General features: G+C 43.5%; 1 protein-coding gene across 12 annotated transcripts in view; it reads left to right on the top strand.

Annotated features, from left to right (window-relative positions):
- The first annotated feature begins 2,756 nt into the window (after positions 1-2,756).
- LOC118719493 (nebulin related anchoring protein) overlaps positions 2,757-16,015 on the top strand; it is a 63,552-nt gene continuing 50,293 nt past the window's right edge. For 2 of the 12 annotated variants that reach the window (XM_045582119.1, XM_045582115.1), the window contains exons 1-11: positions 2,763-3,248; positions 3,553-3,647; positions 4,118-4,205; positions 7,370-7,474; positions 8,072-8,176; positions 8,968-9,072; positions 9,731-9,835; positions 10,581-10,688; positions 10,965-11,069; positions 12,710-12,814; positions 13,977-14,093. In XM_045582119.1, the coding sequence (XP_045438075.1) occupies positions 3,177-3,248; positions 3,553-3,647; positions 4,118-4,205; positions 7,370-7,474; positions 8,072-8,176; positions 8,968-9,072; positions 9,731-9,835; positions 10,581-10,688; positions 10,965-11,069; positions 12,710-12,814; positions 13,977-14,093 (1,110 nt within the window). In that variant the 5' untranslated portion in view covers positions 2,763-3,176. Of the gene's footprint in view, positions 3,249-3,552; positions 3,648-4,117; positions 4,206-7,369; positions 7,475-8,071; positions 8,177-8,964; positions 9,073-9,730; positions 9,849-10,580; positions 10,689-10,964; positions 11,070-12,706; positions 12,815-13,976; positions 14,094-16,015 lie in introns of all 12 variants that reach the window. The other 10 variants (XM_036439090.2, XM_036439085.2, XM_045582118.1 and 7 more) reach the window with 9 other exon arrangements.

Here is a 16,015-nt window from a genome sequence, read left to right as displayed (position 1 = left end):
CTCCTCAGGGGAACGGCTGATGAACTCCCATCACCCCGAGGTGTAAATATTTGAGAAGAAAACAGTTTTTATTCATAGGAGAGATATTTGCTTTTTAAGAGCTATCAACACCTGGAGCGAAAGGAGGGAAACCTTTCGTGGTGTGACACCTTTCCTGGTGGGACCTCACCTTGCCTTTTTGTTTGCTTGCTTCCCTCCGGACCCCAGACTTGGATCTTGCCGCTAAGATCCCACCAGGTAAGGACGCTTTCTTGGTTTAAGAAGGACTGGTCCCAGGCAAGTGTAGAGGAATAATTATAATGTATTATCTGAAGTGAAAAACCTTTGGGCCTCTGTGGACACGGACAGGGCATGGACGTGGAGGGGGGTCAGCTCCCAATGGGGCAGAGCTTCCAACACTGGAGGCAGAGCCAACGGATAAATCCTTCCTTTTCTCCAGTGGTCGGCAAACTCATCAGTCAACAGAGCCAACTAGCAACAGTACAATGATGGAAATTTCTTTAGAGAGCCAATTTTTTTAAAACTTAAACTATGTAGGTAGGTGCATTGTTATTAAATGAATTAGGGTACTCCTAAGCTGGCCTTTGCTAAAAACTCAAGGGGCCAAAGAGCCGCATGTGGCTCGAGAGCCACAGTTTGCCCACCACTGCCCTAGCAGATGTTCTTGAGTCGTAGTTGTTTAGATGGCCCCTTGGAAGATGGAGATCAAGCGACCCAATGCACTTCATAGCACGTGGTGGCTGCTTTAAGAACAAACCCTCTTATTGCCTCTTCCCCTCCATTTCCTGCTCCGTGCTCCTGTTCCTGGTACACTTCTGAATCAAGTCCTTACACAGAAGCCCTGCCCTCAGATTCTGTTTTCTGGGGAACCCAGGCTAACACAAACATCGGAACCAATCCTGATAGCCAGAGGCACTCGTGTGCCCCTTGGCTAAGGATGGACCCGGGGGACTGACCTTGAGCCATGTCTGCCCAGGAGGTGAGGGCTGTGCATACCTTACCCCGGCAATGAGTGTTTAAACTGTCCCATTTCCACTTGGTTGGGGTTGCTTCTCCTACAAAGTCTGATATCAGCGCCTTTTACAAACATAAGGGGTGACATAAGTCACATCTAACACCTTTCACTTGGTTTCCACAAGGGACCACGACCTTTTCACAAAGGTCACATGTAGCCACTGTGGAGCGCCACCAACCACAACCACAGGTAGAGGGAGGTAGCTTTTTCTCGAGATGAACTGACGGTGGTTCTTCATCCCCCCGCACCCCCGGATTGGGCCAGAGTTCTTTCTTGGTGGTCCTTGGGGCTTCCAGCCCGGGGAGCCTTGGGGTCTTCTGGTCGTTGTCCTTGGTGTTCCTGTTCGCCCAGGCTGCCCTGTATGAATCCCATTTCAGCGTGGGAGTCTTCCTGAGCCCCGAGCCCCCACTGAGAGTCCCCTTCCCTTCAAGAGCTGATATAGAGTGTGGAGCCCCACTATCTAAGATGGGGGGCCCCCAGCTGCACCCTCTCCTTAGCACACGTGATCCTAATCCTCTTCACTAGCTTTGCAGCCTCCTCCTCCCTGCTGGCTCTCCCAACGCAACACACAAGTGCTATTGGCTTTTGTCCGCCTGCAGATCCCCCCCATCAGCATCATCTCTGACCGTTTTGGCCGAAGGTCACTAATTGGTAGACTGCCAACCAAATACTGCCCATGGCCCTGTTTTACTGGTTTGTTCCCAGTGTTTGACAAAACAGGGGATTTCATGCATAAATGCAGGTATCTGGCTTCTTGGGAAAGATCAGCATATTCGCAATGTTGGGCACTCATGACAGTTGGCTGGGGTGTGTGCCCTCCCATTTGGAAAGGTTCCTACCATCACCGGTGACTCCACCTCTGGCCCCTAGAGGCATTTTGGTGAGAGTGTCATGTTTATCTCCTGGAGTCCATGAGTAGGTACTTTTCCATGTCAGTCCTTGTTCTAGGCACAGGATAGGAAATGACAACAAGGACCAAGAATCCTGTTTTGATGAAAGGAGACAGATAATTTTAAAAAGTAGAGGCATGGTATTTAAGATGTCAGGTGTTGGTAACCGCTATGAAGAATTTAAAACAGAGTAAGGTTAGATAAGGTTGGGTGCCATCTTTTTTCTTTTTTTAAATATATATATTTTTTATTGATTTTCAGAGAGGAAGGGAGAGGGAGAGGGAGAGAGATAGATAGAAACATCACTGGTGAGAGAGAATCATTGCTTGGCTGTGTCCTGGGAATTGAGCCCACAACACAGGCATGTGCCCTGACCAGGAATCAAACCGTGAACTGTTTCATGGATCCACTGAGCCACTCCAAACCGGGCAAGGTGCCATCTTTCTTAAACTGTTTCTAGAAGGTCCATTTTAGCGTAATGTTTAGGGGCAATGAGGGGCTTCACAAAGCCAGGAAGAGGAAGTTTTCCTTCAAGCTGCCTGCCTCTAGGCCTGGGGGTGAGGAAATAAACAGGCCTTTTTGGATCAATAACAAACCCGAGGCCAAAGCACCTAGGGTTCTCCTTTGTTCTTATTTTTGCATTCTAGCAGAAGCTAAACCCAGATTCATAGCTTCACCAGTTTCCAGTTGCCAATATTTATGATACATGATCCTGAGATCCACATATGGCTTTTACCCCTATCGTGGCATGAATCAGCCCTGCTTTTTATTCCCTATATTTTGGGGAGCTGGCCTTTCAGCTTTAGTCACCCTGTTCGCAGAGCAAGCCTTTCCAATTTGATCGCTGGGGGAGGGCGTGTCGTTTCGCCTGGGGTTCTTTTCTTGGGCTATGATCACAGCTAGCGAGAAACGACTCCATGCTGCCTACTCATGCCCCAGGATTTGGTCATCCACCCAAACATGATGCTGTTGTGAGTTCACTTTTCTATTTAGAGAAGCATGTCAGCTAGAAATACCTCTACCTCATTGCCCAGACGCATGCGTGTTGAGCGTGTGGCCAAAATAGCCTCTGGAGCAAGTGGCCGCTTTAAAAGCCATCCAGCTGCTGACTTTGACCGAGAAGGTCAGCAAAGGGAAGTGGAAGTTGGGTTCTGAACAATCACGGTGCCCCAGAGTTGAACAGTGGTCGGGATTTGCTAGACTTGATCGGCTGATTAGACCGAGGCTTCTCCTTGGATTCCTTGCCGATTGCCTGCCTCTGGGAAGTCAGGATGAACGTGCAGGCTTGCTCTAGATGTGGCTATGGAGTGTACCCCGCTGAGAAGATCAGCTGCTTAGATCAGGTCAGTAGATGTTGGTTGGCCTTTGGGGAGAATCACAAACGTGGGAACTTTATCTCCTCACGTTTGGATTCTTTCAAACCACCCCCAAAAAGATGTATTTCTCACCCTTTTGCAGCTCTGCCCAGTTCTAGTTAGTCTTCTATATTGTCTCAGAAAATGTCACTCATTTATATAACATACTGTAGCTTCGTGTTTTTAAATTACCGTTTTATGCCTAACACTTTTTTTCCTAACCCTGAAATATATAAGAATATGGAAAAAAAAAAAAGGCTATTTTGGTAAATCTTTTCTATGTGATTTCTAGATATGGCATAAAGCGTGTTTTCACTGTGAAGTTTGCAAGATGATGCTGTCGGTTAATAACTTTGTGAGTCATCAGAAAAAGCCATACTGTCATGCGTAAGTGTTTGATGGCCCTCCCCGACACCTCTTGAGTTTTGTTTATTTTTAGTTTTCAACGAGTAGCCAATCAGAGGTTCGAAAATCGCGCACCCCAGGGGTAACTCCAAGAAATGTCTTCTCAAAGGCTTTTACTCACAATCACTGATGAAACTTAAGGCAGGACTTTATGCAGTAAATAAAAAGATGAATGTTTCATATTTCTTCTTACAAGTAAAAGATAGAGTCTACCCGCTATAACCCCATGCCAAACTATTAAGTATTGTTCAAAACAATATAATTGCCATGATACAGTATATGCATATAGAGCTTAAGCAGTTTTTCTTTTAAGTAATTTCAGAATCCTTTTGTATTTGTTCAGAAAGTTTTCAAGTGACCATTTCCAGTTACATTTATTCTTTAAGTTACATATATTGAATTTTATTTATTTATTTATTTTCTTTACTGACTTTATACCTATTTTTTTGTAGTCACAACCCCAAGATCAACACTTTCACGAGTGTCTATCAGACACCATTAAATGTAAACAGAAGGAAGATTCCAAGAGACCTCCATGGGGTAAGTTACCTACTTTTGAATTTCAAAACAGCCTTTAAAGATAGTTTCTTAGCTCAGATGCCTATTCAGTTTTCAAGTATGTGTCTAAATGTGAACTTGCCCATTTTCTCCACATACACGCATGTAAGTGACAAATATTGCTATTGGTCCTACCACAGTATAGGGGCCAGCATCCAGGATAATTGCGCTTGAATATCTGAGGCGCTTGTATCCAGAGTAATCTCTCTGGTCTGCCAGCTTTAGACACATTGATGACATTTCATACAATAGGCCCTGTATATACCAGGAGCCTGATACATAAAACAACATTTTTATAGTTAGAAAATGGTACAAAAGCCTTTCTTTCTTCCCCCCATAATTCTCTTGGTATAGATAAATTAAAAACCTTTAGTACGACCATTTTAAATCTCTCTGAACTCAGTAGTGTTTAAGATTATTTGCAGCCTCTGTTGACTCTGGGGGTAGCAGTAGGTCAAAGGTATTTTTATTTAGAAGTGCTTTTTGGGTGGACAAGGAGGCCACACTGATCAACCAGCCTTTTTTGAAAAACCAACAGTGGAATTTTGTCAAATAACCAGCTATTGATTGGACACTTGAGTTTATTAAAATGATGAATCATTTACCCCCTTGTCCCCATGCCTCACAAGAAATTCTATGAGGTAGAGCTGGTGGCTATCTAAAATTAGAAAATTACACATTGGATGGAAGGCACTCTAGAAACCTTCCTAATGTTACCTCATGTCCTACTGACTCTCCTGCCTGCTCAGGCTACACTCCTCTAAATACAAAACAAAACAAAAAAAAAAAAAGTGTATTAGATGAGCCTTAGCCTTATCCTTATTGCGTGTCTCCCTATGAGTACTGTCAAGATTACCTCTTTTGCTAAGTACTTTGCACTAATTTCGACTTGTTTTTTTAAATGAGCGTAGATAGCATTTACTGGATATTTTTTGCTTGATTCATTTAATGTACATTGTAGCCCAGTAAATGAAATGCTATTACTATCCTATTCTACTGGTGAGGGAACGGAGGCTCAGATAGTTGTTCATTTATCATTGGTTTCTGAGGATTCACGAGCCTTAAGAAGTCATAAACCATCTCGGATTACTGAGGAGGCTCATTTCTTCAGGATTTGGTTTTCATCTCTTGATGTCTAAGGGCACCTACATGATTATTTTAAAAATAAGTAAGTAAGTACTAAGACAAAACTTCCTGTTTGGCAGATGTGAGTGAAATTTGTGGGAGAATGAAACCGGTAGGTTCTTTTCTATCCAGAGAATGAATGTTAACCCTTAGAGCTTCCTTGCCCACTAGTAGCATGTAGGCCTTTCCCTGCTCCCACTTCTTCCTGCTTCCTCAGAATAGTCCTGAATCTCGTGGAAGGTCTCTGGGGACAGACACTCCTCAGCTTGGGATTTGTACTGTGGGAGGGGGACCGCAAAAATGTGGTTATGATTCCTTAAGTCAGTGGCTCTCAAGGAGAGCAGTTTACCCTCCAGGGGACATTTGATGGTGTCCTTTCTGATGATCACAACTGGAAGGGGGACATCTGATGGACAGAGATCAGCTACGCTGCTGAATATCCTGCAGTGCACAAGCAACACTGCCTTTGTTATGTAGCCTTCATGGTAGCTTCTTAAATCCAAGGGGGAAAGCATGTAAAACCTCTCAATTTACATACTTTAAAATATACATATGACAGCTGCGTTGTCAAGCCTAGAAAGTCAATGGTGGAAAGTGCCTCGATGAGGAACTAGAATTCCTGGGCTCTACTCCTGGATCTGACAACCCACTGAACAATGTTAGTGAGTTCACTTTTTTCCCCTGACCTATCTCATCTACAAAATTAATGGTTAAACTTTAGCTTGTTAATATTGCAGGTTTTGAGGCCCCATTTTAAACAAGATAAATTTTGATATTTGGGTTTAGACCTAAAACCTTTGGGTTTTTTTTATGGAGTCCTTTTTATTTTAAAAAATAAATAAAATATATATATATATATATATATATATATATATATATACATATATATATATATATATATATATATATATATATTATTGGTTTTTTTACAGAAAGGAAGGGAAAGTGATAGAGAGTTAGAAACATCGATGAGAGAGAGACATCAATTAGCTGCCTCCTGCACACCCCCTATTTGGGATGTGCCTGCAGCCAAGGTACATGCCCTTGACTGGAATCGAACCTGGGACCCTTGAGTCGGTAGGCTGATGCTCTATCCACTGAGCCAAACCAGTTAGGGCAGGTTAGTCCTTTTTACATTCTCTTTGAGGAATCTTTTGCCTATTTTATGGTCACAAAGATATTGTTGAGATGCCTACTCCCAAATTGACCTATACATTCATTGCAATCCCCAAATCCTAGGTTCATGGAAATTTATTAACTAATTTTAAAATTGATATGAACATACGGAAATTCTAGAATGGTCAAGAAATCATGAAAAACAAAATTGAAGGGCTTAGGTTACCAGATTTTAAGACTTACAACAAAAGTAGTAGTAATCAACTCAGTGTCGTATTGGCATAAGAACAAATAGTCCAGTAGCATATAATCCAAGGTCCGGAAATAGAACTTCTCATGTATAGTCACTCGAATTACAACACAGGCACCACTGCAATTCAGTGTAGCAAGAATGATCTTTAAATAAATGGTGAGAGAGGGATAGGATATTTGCATGGGAAAAAAAATGAACCTTTACCTACTTCACATTCATGCGCAAAGATTAACTATGGATCAAGATGCTAAAGGTAAAATTATAAAACATTAAGAGAACACCTACTTGAATTTGAGGAGCCAGCAGTTTTGCAAGCTCCCTGGATAACTGTTGCACAAAGTTAAGAATTGCTACTCTAATGTCTAGTGTTTACTAAGGTTAATTTAACCTGAATTCTCATTGTGTGATAAGCTCACGGAGACTTGAAGTCCTTGTAGCTGCACCACTGAAGTGAGCTTTGCACACAGCAGGTGCTCTATACATGCTGCCCGTCTGGGGGAACAGCTGAACCACGAGGAGACTGGGTGCTGTGGTGCAGTGAAGATGCGGCTCAGTTGAGACTTAGGAAAATCCTCCCAATTCAGCTGTAGATTATTTTCTTCCTTTTTTTTCTCCTCGATGGAAACATTACTGACAACATCTTCATTGGTAGGTCGATGAGCAAGAGGATGGTGGAAGGTTTAAATCGGTGTTTCAGTGGGACATGGAATCCAAGGATGGGGCAACCACCTCTAGTGAGCGACCATTGGGGAACGAGGTGAGTTATGAATGGGTTTGGAAACAGAACAGGATGACAGACACCCTATGCAAATGAGATGCATTTTCATTACTGCCAGACAAATTCAGTTAGGTGCCTTTTGTCCAGTTTGTACATCCAACTGTCCAGTTACCTTTAGAACTCTTCTATGATATAAGTTCAATTGCTTAGGACAGTGGTCAGCAAACTCATTAGTAAAGAGAGCCAAATATCAATAGTACAACGATTGAAATTTCTTTTGAGAGCCATGTTTTTAAAACTTAAACTTGTTCTAACACCACTTCTTCAAATTAGACTCACCGTGGTATTTTGTGGAAGAGCCACATGCGAGGGGCCAAAGAGCCGCCTGTGGCTCCTGGGCCGCAGTTTGCCATCCACGGGCTTAGGACATTAGGTTACTTTTTTAGTTGAAAAAAAAATGGACATTTTGTTTGCTGAGACCTCCTATACCATTAGGAGGGTGTAGTTTTTAGAGAACTTCTCTCTGATGTTGACGATGAGTGTGAGCATTCCTGGGAGGGTGGCCTGGTAGGGGGAACTTTACTTACTAAATGCGTGTGAGGGGTGTTTGTATGCATTTGTGTGTTTCCTTTTTAGAGACCCTATTGGACTGGATACGGGGAAGAGAATGCTTGGTGCCCAGGAGCTCTGCCAGACCCTGAGATCGTAAGGATGGTTGAGGCTCGGAAGTCTCTTGGTGAGGTAAGGGCCCCAGAAATTATTCTAGCCATTCGTTTGAATGTTCCCTTATTTTAAAGTGTGGTAGAGAGAGTACCAGCCCCTCCCCCAAAGATCCACTAATAACTGGAACCTAGTGCCTATGTTACATATCCAAAGGGACTTTGCGGATGTGAATAACTTAAGGATTTTGGGATTGGAAGATTATCCTGGATTATTAGGGTGGCTGCAGTGTAATCACTTGGGTCCTTATATGGGGGGAGGCAGGAGGGTCGGAGTCAGAGAAGAGGTGACCTGACAACAAAAGCAGAGCTCAAGGCCCTTTGGAGCCAGAGCCAAGGAATGCTGGCAGCCTCTGGAAGCTGAAACAGGCCAGGAAATAGGTTCTCCTCAGAGCCTCCTGAAGGAACAGCCCTGAGGCTTAGGTTTCTGACGGCCAGCACTGTAAGAGAGACCTGCTTGCGGACACGTTAAGGAAAATCTCCTGCATATTAATGGGTCTATGCTCAGACATGCCTTTGAATCAAAGACATACTCGTTGAGGTGTGTCAGGTTCCACATAATATGATGTCAGCATGGAAGGGGGAAAGTATTTTACCTGGGGGATATTATTTGAAGGTGTGTGACTCATTTGTGAATAATAGTGCCCAGAATGTGGATAACATTTTCGGATAATAACCCAGGTGGCTGCATTATTTTCTGGGTATTTTATAAATCCAGGTGCATTGGTTCTGATGATGCTTGCTATTGCCATTTTATTAGTTCTCATCCGAAATCATAATGGTTCTCATGCTGACCTTGGTTCTGACCAGCAGGAGTACACAGAAGACTATGAGCAACCGAGGGGCAAAGGGAGCTTCCCAGCCATGATCACACCTGCTTATCAAAGGGCCAAGAAAGCCAGCCAGCTGGCCAGCCAAGTAAGTGTGTTCGTGCTTAGTCACTATTAATTATGCTAATTTTTGTTCTTACTGTACAGGATTCAGATAACATTCAATGAGACAGTGCTTTTAGGACAGAGGCACCGTTAGTGTGGTGGTATTGAGACAACTGTGTTCTTGTCTCCCCCCTATAAATGATAGGGGGCTGCATCCATCAAATGGAGGGAAGACCATGTGTCTCACCCCAAAACTGGGCCAAATAAGTTCTTGAGGTCACTTTAGCACAAAGGACACTGGTTCTTTTTAAGCAGATAGCAGACCTCCTGAAGAATAGCATAGCTTGCTGGTTAAGACCTCAGATTTTGGAGCCAGAATGCTGGCATTTGAATCCTGGCTCTCTCGCTGGCTGTGTGACCATGAGCAAATTACTTAACCTCTCTATGCCTCAGCTACTTTTATGTAAAATAAAGTAATGAAGGGGGTTGCATTTGCTAATGTCTAGCAGTGCTCGGTACTCTCTCTTGGACTTTTCCTATTAGCATCATTGCTTTAGAAGTGGAGCTCATGAGGCAAGCCATACAGACTCACCCCGGGTGTGTGTTCACAGTAGCCCCAAGGTGTACCTTCTGGAGAGCTCCAAGGAGAGGTTTTCACAAAGACCAGTGTGTTTGACCTTGACCCTCTACTGTCTCCTCAGGTGGAATACAAGAGAGGGCACGATGAGCGAGTCTCCAGGTTCACCACAGTGGCGGACACTCCTGAGCTGCTACGGGCCAGGGCTGGGGGACAGCTTCAAAATGATGTAAGAAATGATGACTGTGGAGAGTCCGTGATTCTCATTTATGACTCCCCATTCTTTCCTTACTTGGAGAAGGAGGAGAGGGGGAATGTGGGAGGCATGTCAGTCCTACACAGGGAACAGGGAAACTTCCTAAGGTCAAGTATGGTCAGATCAGATAAGTCAGCTCACATAGATCTTGTGAAAACTCATGTTTAGAGAGAAAACTTGTAGTGACAAGTCAGACGTATCTGCTGAATCTGAAAGAATTCATTTTGTATTCTCTCCTTGTCACTGACAAATATAGACCACAACTTCTGAAGAATTTCTACCACTTTTCATAGCCGAGTTGCTCCATAAGATAAGATCAAGAACTCACTCTGAGTGGGAAGCTTAAACACAAGTTCAAGTTCAGTTGAACAAGCATCTTCTATTTGCCTTGGGGTGAGAAGCCTCTCTTGTCTCCCAGACTTGACTGGCAGCTCATCAAAGGCAGAAGCCGTATTTCTCTGCCCAGCCCTTCGCCTGGCCCACACCAGGTGCTGCACACACATATGTTGAATTCTACATTGAGTTTCATGTGCCAGGCACTGTGACACTTATTGGGAATAAAAAGGTAGATAAGATGCACGGGGCTCATCCCGCTATAACAGCTGTGAATAGGGGGTTTCGGGGTGTTCCAGGAGCCCTTAGCAAGGCTTGCCACCCTGATTGCCTGGTAGATAGTGGGACGGTTACACGCGATTCAAAGTTTGTTTTCGTTTTCCAGATGATCTACACTGAGGACTCTGAACAGCAGAGAGGCAAAGGCAGTTTTCCTGCTATGATCACACCTGCTTATCAGATAGCCAAAAGGGCCAATGAGCTGGCGAGTGATGTGAGTGTCCCCAGCAATGGTGTCCTTCTAGGGGAGGAAACAGGAAGTTATCTGGGCTTGACAAGTCCAACTTCCTGTCTCCTTTTGCATGTGCTCTGGATCCAAGAAGTAGCTTTTCTTCATGGTTGTCCATCAACGTCACTACCATCTGGCGCTGTATGTCCAAGCACACTCCCAGGACCCAAAAAGAACATTCTTCAGCCATTTAGGTTTACACTTCTGGCCTCTGTGCAGGGGAGGCTGAATTCACCGGGTTTGTCCTTTCCCTTCAAACAGGTGAGGTACCACCAACAATACCAAAGAGAAATGAAGGGAATGGCTGGCTCAGCCATGGCAGCCGAGGGCACATTGGCGAGGGACTACGTGGACCAGTGTGGTCAGGTAATGTGATAAAATGACTTTCTAGGAGAACGGCCCTTAGTTATGGTCAGTTATGTAGCCTGGAACACAGCCATGGCCATTCCATCAGAGGTTGGGCCATGGTGTGTCTTTGCTCTATTTATGAAAGGTGGATTTTCAAAGCCAGAAGGTAGTAGGCAAGTAATTACATAGAGGTCATCTTGTACCGCTTGCATTCTCACCTATTCCCTGAAGAACTGTCTCAAGGACTGAGACTGGCTTCTTTAAAAAAAAACAAAAAAAAAAAACAAAAAAACCCCAATATATATATATATATATATATATATATATATATATATATATATATATATATTTTTTTTTTTAAAGAGAGAAGAGAGGAAGGGAGAGGGAGAGAAACATCAATATGATCAGCTGCCTCCTGCATGCCCCCTACAGGGGATCGAGCATGCAACCCAGGCATGTGCCCTGACTGGGAATTGAACTGGCAACCTTTTGGTGCCTGGAACGATACCCAACCAACTGAGCCACACCAGCCAGGGCAGGACTGGCTACTGTGAACCCGCTATTGAATAAGCACAAAGGGGATCAAAATATGTGTCTTGAAAAATATTTAGCAATTCACCGAGCAGCAGGGCTCATTTTCACAGAAAGTGGAGTTTCTTATCTGGGTGGCTAGATAAAGTGACATTCCAGAGAATGCAAACCTTTTCCCAGTGTTACTTCTTAAATGAACTATACTTGAGAGGGTGTAAAAAGGTTGAGGTGACAATTATAAGCTACTTTTTATTTGCGCATCCCTATTTTCTGGTCTAGATGGATGTCACAGGGTTTGAGAAAGAGAACATTATTTTTTCAGTGCTATAAGTAAAGAACATTGGAAGACCAATTGCGTGTACTAGAAGAGTACATTCCATGAGCTTAGTTAATATTTTCTTCTTAATTGGGCAGTTGTGTGAAATTTTGGCAGTAAGTAGATTCTACAACATAAATGACTCATTCAACATAATTTATAAAAGATAGCAAATAACTTATTTTCCTCCTTAAGAGAAACAAGTTGCCCATGTGTGGGTACAATCATGTGAAGATAGTTTGCGACTCCATTGCAAATGTCTGCCTGAGCAAAAATACTTGGTTTTGAATTAAAAAGGCCATTTTATGAACTTCCACAATAAGTTAGTTAAATAGTCTCTGAGTGCTTTAAACTCAGTGAGAATACTTTTTTATTTTTTTATTTCATGTTTTAAATATGTTGTGGAGAAGGTTTAGGACAAGGTTTTAAAAAATCCATATTTGGCAAAAATGATTTTGTTCTAAATGGGGGCCTGAGAAAGGTAGCATTCAGGGCTCTTGGAAGACAGGAGGGCTTTCCTGGCATCCACTCCGAGAGGAATTTTCCTTTCTCCACAGGCCTGGGAGCCTGGGAGACTGTCTTGATTTATGTGGAGGAAATGACTATGATGATAATGAGAATAGTCACTACTACCCAGGAGGCAGTGCTGACTCCACCGTCTGCTGCCTTCACCACCACCTGGTGGTACCACTCCTGGGGAGATCACTGGAATGTCCAACGTGGGAACAGAGTCTTGGAAAGATCATTGCTCATTCCCCACCCATGCAGGGAGGGGGATGTTACTGATGGAAGTTTTTCATCAACTCAGCAGGGCTACTTGGAGGACTATGACCAGCACAGAGGGAAGGGCAGCTTCCCCGCCATGATCACCCCAGCTTATCAGAACGCCAAGAAAGCCCACCAACTCGCTAGTGATGTAAGTACCACTTTGGGACCACCGGCAGATCCCACAGAAGCAGAGGAGAAGTGAGACTGAAGCTGTGCTTACTGAAACCTACACATGGAGGACACATTTGTTAGAGCCGAGCCAAAGTAGAATGCTAGCCTTCAATTTCTATCCAGATTTCTGGCATCCACTGCTTTTGTTCCCACTGTGTGGTCCCCTGTAACTGCTTCAAAGGAGATGGATATGGACAAATGGCATACCTCACTTTAGGTCAGCTGAAGCCAGTGCAACTGCTGGCCCAGCCAGATATGCTGGAGCTAGGACACTCTTTGCAAAGTAACCCATCTAGAAACCGAGCACTTTTATAGCTGATTAGAAAAGTCATATGATTATCAGACTGGGTGTAGCTCAGGTGATAAAATGATTTTTATTTGCAAAAGATTGGCCAGTTGGCGGTCCTTGAGAGGCAGGCTATAATTAAATTTGGAAAAGTGACACACACACGCTTTAGAACTAAGGCACCAACTTGAACTTGGTCTATAATTGGAAGCCAGGCATTCTGTTCACACCCCTTTGCCTTTCTTCATTACTCAGTTACTATTCAGTTAATAAACCTATTGATTCAGAGCAGTGCACTTTGACCCTGAGAGGAAATAGAAAGAGGCATTCATCTCTCTGCCCCTCCTCAGCAGACACGATGAGAAATGACGTTGAAACCGTGGGCAGATGGGGTTTGGGACTACACTTTTTTTTTTTTTTTTTTTTTTTTTTTTTTAATGCAGAATTAGAGTTCAAAGTGTGAAAAGGGCCAGTAACTTTTATTTTTTAGTGAAATTCTTCGTGTTTTTATTCTTATTCACCTTATTTACAAATGTGATCCTGTTTATTTCAGTTTACAGTTACATTACATACATGGACAGGAAATTTATAGAGTATTTCTAGGGTGCGAAAATGAGCCACATTCCACAAAGTACTGACGGTGACCCGAGCCAATAACATTTGAATACGAAAGGGACTGAATGGTATGTGGGTTGTATGGAGAGAAAAAAAAATAACCAACCCATATGATATCAGTCCTTCAGGAAGTTCTGTGAAGTGAATGTTGACATTAAGTGTGTGGCCATTTGAGGGTGAGTTCTGCCATGGAGCATGAAGACAGCAACCCTGGACCCTCTTGGTGTGTGTTTTTCAGATAAAATACAGGCAGGACTTCAGCAGGATGAAAGGCGCTGCTCAGTTCCACTCCCTCCCAGCCCAGGACAACTTGGTTCTGAAGCGGGCTCAGAGCGTGAACAAGCTTGTGAGCGAGGTACATATGGGGGACAGCGGCTTCTGCTTGCTCTCACTCCCTTTAACTCCCATCAAGGCTGCGAAAGAGCAACCCCAGAAAAAAAACTCCATGGAAAGCCACATACACTGCCTCTGGGCTGCCAGTTCCCAAAGAACAAACATGCAGTGAAAGCAATTCACAGGCCAGCCCAGAACAAAACCTATTCACTAAATACCAAGTTCAAGTTTCTGATGGCTCAAAAGCTTCTCCCTGAATTCTTATAGGGCTGAGCTATTCACAAGTTCCAGGCAGTAGATTTCTAGTTGCCGGAATATTGGGTGAGCTAATCTTCATAAATAGATGTCATCATCTTAGAGTGGGAATCAAGGAACAAGAAGTTGTTTGAACTTGAACCTTCCCCATTCTCATCATTGTAGTCAAGTTCCGGAGAAATTGTGGTTACTCCATGAATCACCTTATCTTGAAGGCTGACCTGGCTGCCGGAGGGTGTTTTGTTGGTCGTACCCAGGGATTAAGATATTTAGAACTGTTAGGACTCGTTGGTACGGAAATCTCCCCTCTAGTTCCCCATGTCCTTTTTAAAACCCAGAGTCTCATTTGCATTCCCTATCTGGACCCTAAAGGCATTTGAATTGACAACAGGTCACAGAAGGGAAGAATGCTATATGAATGCTTGCTGAACCTTGCTCTCTTTTTTTCTTTTTAAAATACATTTTTATTGATTTCAGAGAGGAAGGGAGAGGGAGAGAAAGAGAATCATCAATGATGAGAGATAATCATTGATTGGTTTCTGTCCTGAGCATGTGCCCTGACCATGACTGGGAATCTAAACATGACCTCCTGGTTCATAGGTCGCTGCTCAACCACTGAACCACGCCTGGTCACAGAGCGTTCGATCTGGGTGGGACCTTTACAGCCTTCAGGCCTCTCCTTTGTCATAGGCCCAGAAAAGTGAAGTGTCCCATTCTGGTGCAAAGAGATTTTCAGGGACAGTACTGAAACTGGAAGGCCGACTGCTTCGTTTTGCCATCCAGGAACAACATTGTTAACATTTTGACTTTTTTTTATGTGAATAATTTATAAACAAATACATGAAAGTAAGAACATATAGTTTCAGAATTAGAATTCAGGTGTACTTTTTAATTTTATATCCTATTGTGAGCATCAGCATCTTGCATACTTTAGAAGGCGTATTGTCACCCTATCCTGTATAAGAAAAGGCTAAAATGCAAATAGACCAAATAACAGAATGACCAGTCTCTATGACATGCACTGACCACTAGGGAGCAGATGCTCAATGCGGAGCTGCTCCCTGATGGTCAGTGCACTCCCACAGGGGGAACAAAGCTCAGCCAGAAGTGTGGCTCACAGCTGGCAAGCACAACAGTGGTGGTGAGAGCCTCTCCCACCTCTGCAGCAGCCTTAAGGAGGTCTGATTCCCCTGGGGAGTGGGCCTAAGCCATCAGTCAGATATCCCCCAGGGACTCCCAGACTGTGAGAGGGTGTAGGCCAGGCTTAGGGACCCCCCTGAATGCACGAATTTCATGCATAGAGCCTCTAGGGTTTAATAAAATAGGATAACAAACTGTTTTTCCTTTGGTAAGAGGTCGCAAGGGGGCCTTTGGTTTCTTTGCCCTCATGTTTATCAAGTGAAGTAAACCAGCCATGCCTTTATTAGTGGCACCACCGTCAGCTCCTTCTCCAGTGACCTGGAGTCTATTTAATAACTATAGCCTCACATTTTACACCCATCTACCCATGGGAGCTCAGCTAGCCAGCCCATTTACAATGAGAAGACACTCTATGCATCTATGGTCATATTAATCTATGCCTTTGTAAAGTAATGTTTTAGGTTGTATTTTATGGATGCATACATACAGAGAAGTGCATATATCATTAAGTGAAACAGGAAGGATTCTCACTAGGGAACACATCTGTGT

Source organism: Pipistrellus kuhlii, unplaced genomic scaffold (genome assembly GCF_014108245.1).
Source record: "Pipistrellus kuhlii isolate mPipKuh1 unplaced genomic scaffold, mPipKuh1.p scaffold_m20_p_15, whole genome shotgun sequence".
Taxonomy (NCBI): Eukaryota; Metazoa; Chordata; class Mammalia; order Chiroptera; family Vespertilionidae; genus Pipistrellus; species Pipistrellus kuhlii.
This window is presented reverse-complemented; position numbering and strand designations above follow the sequence as displayed.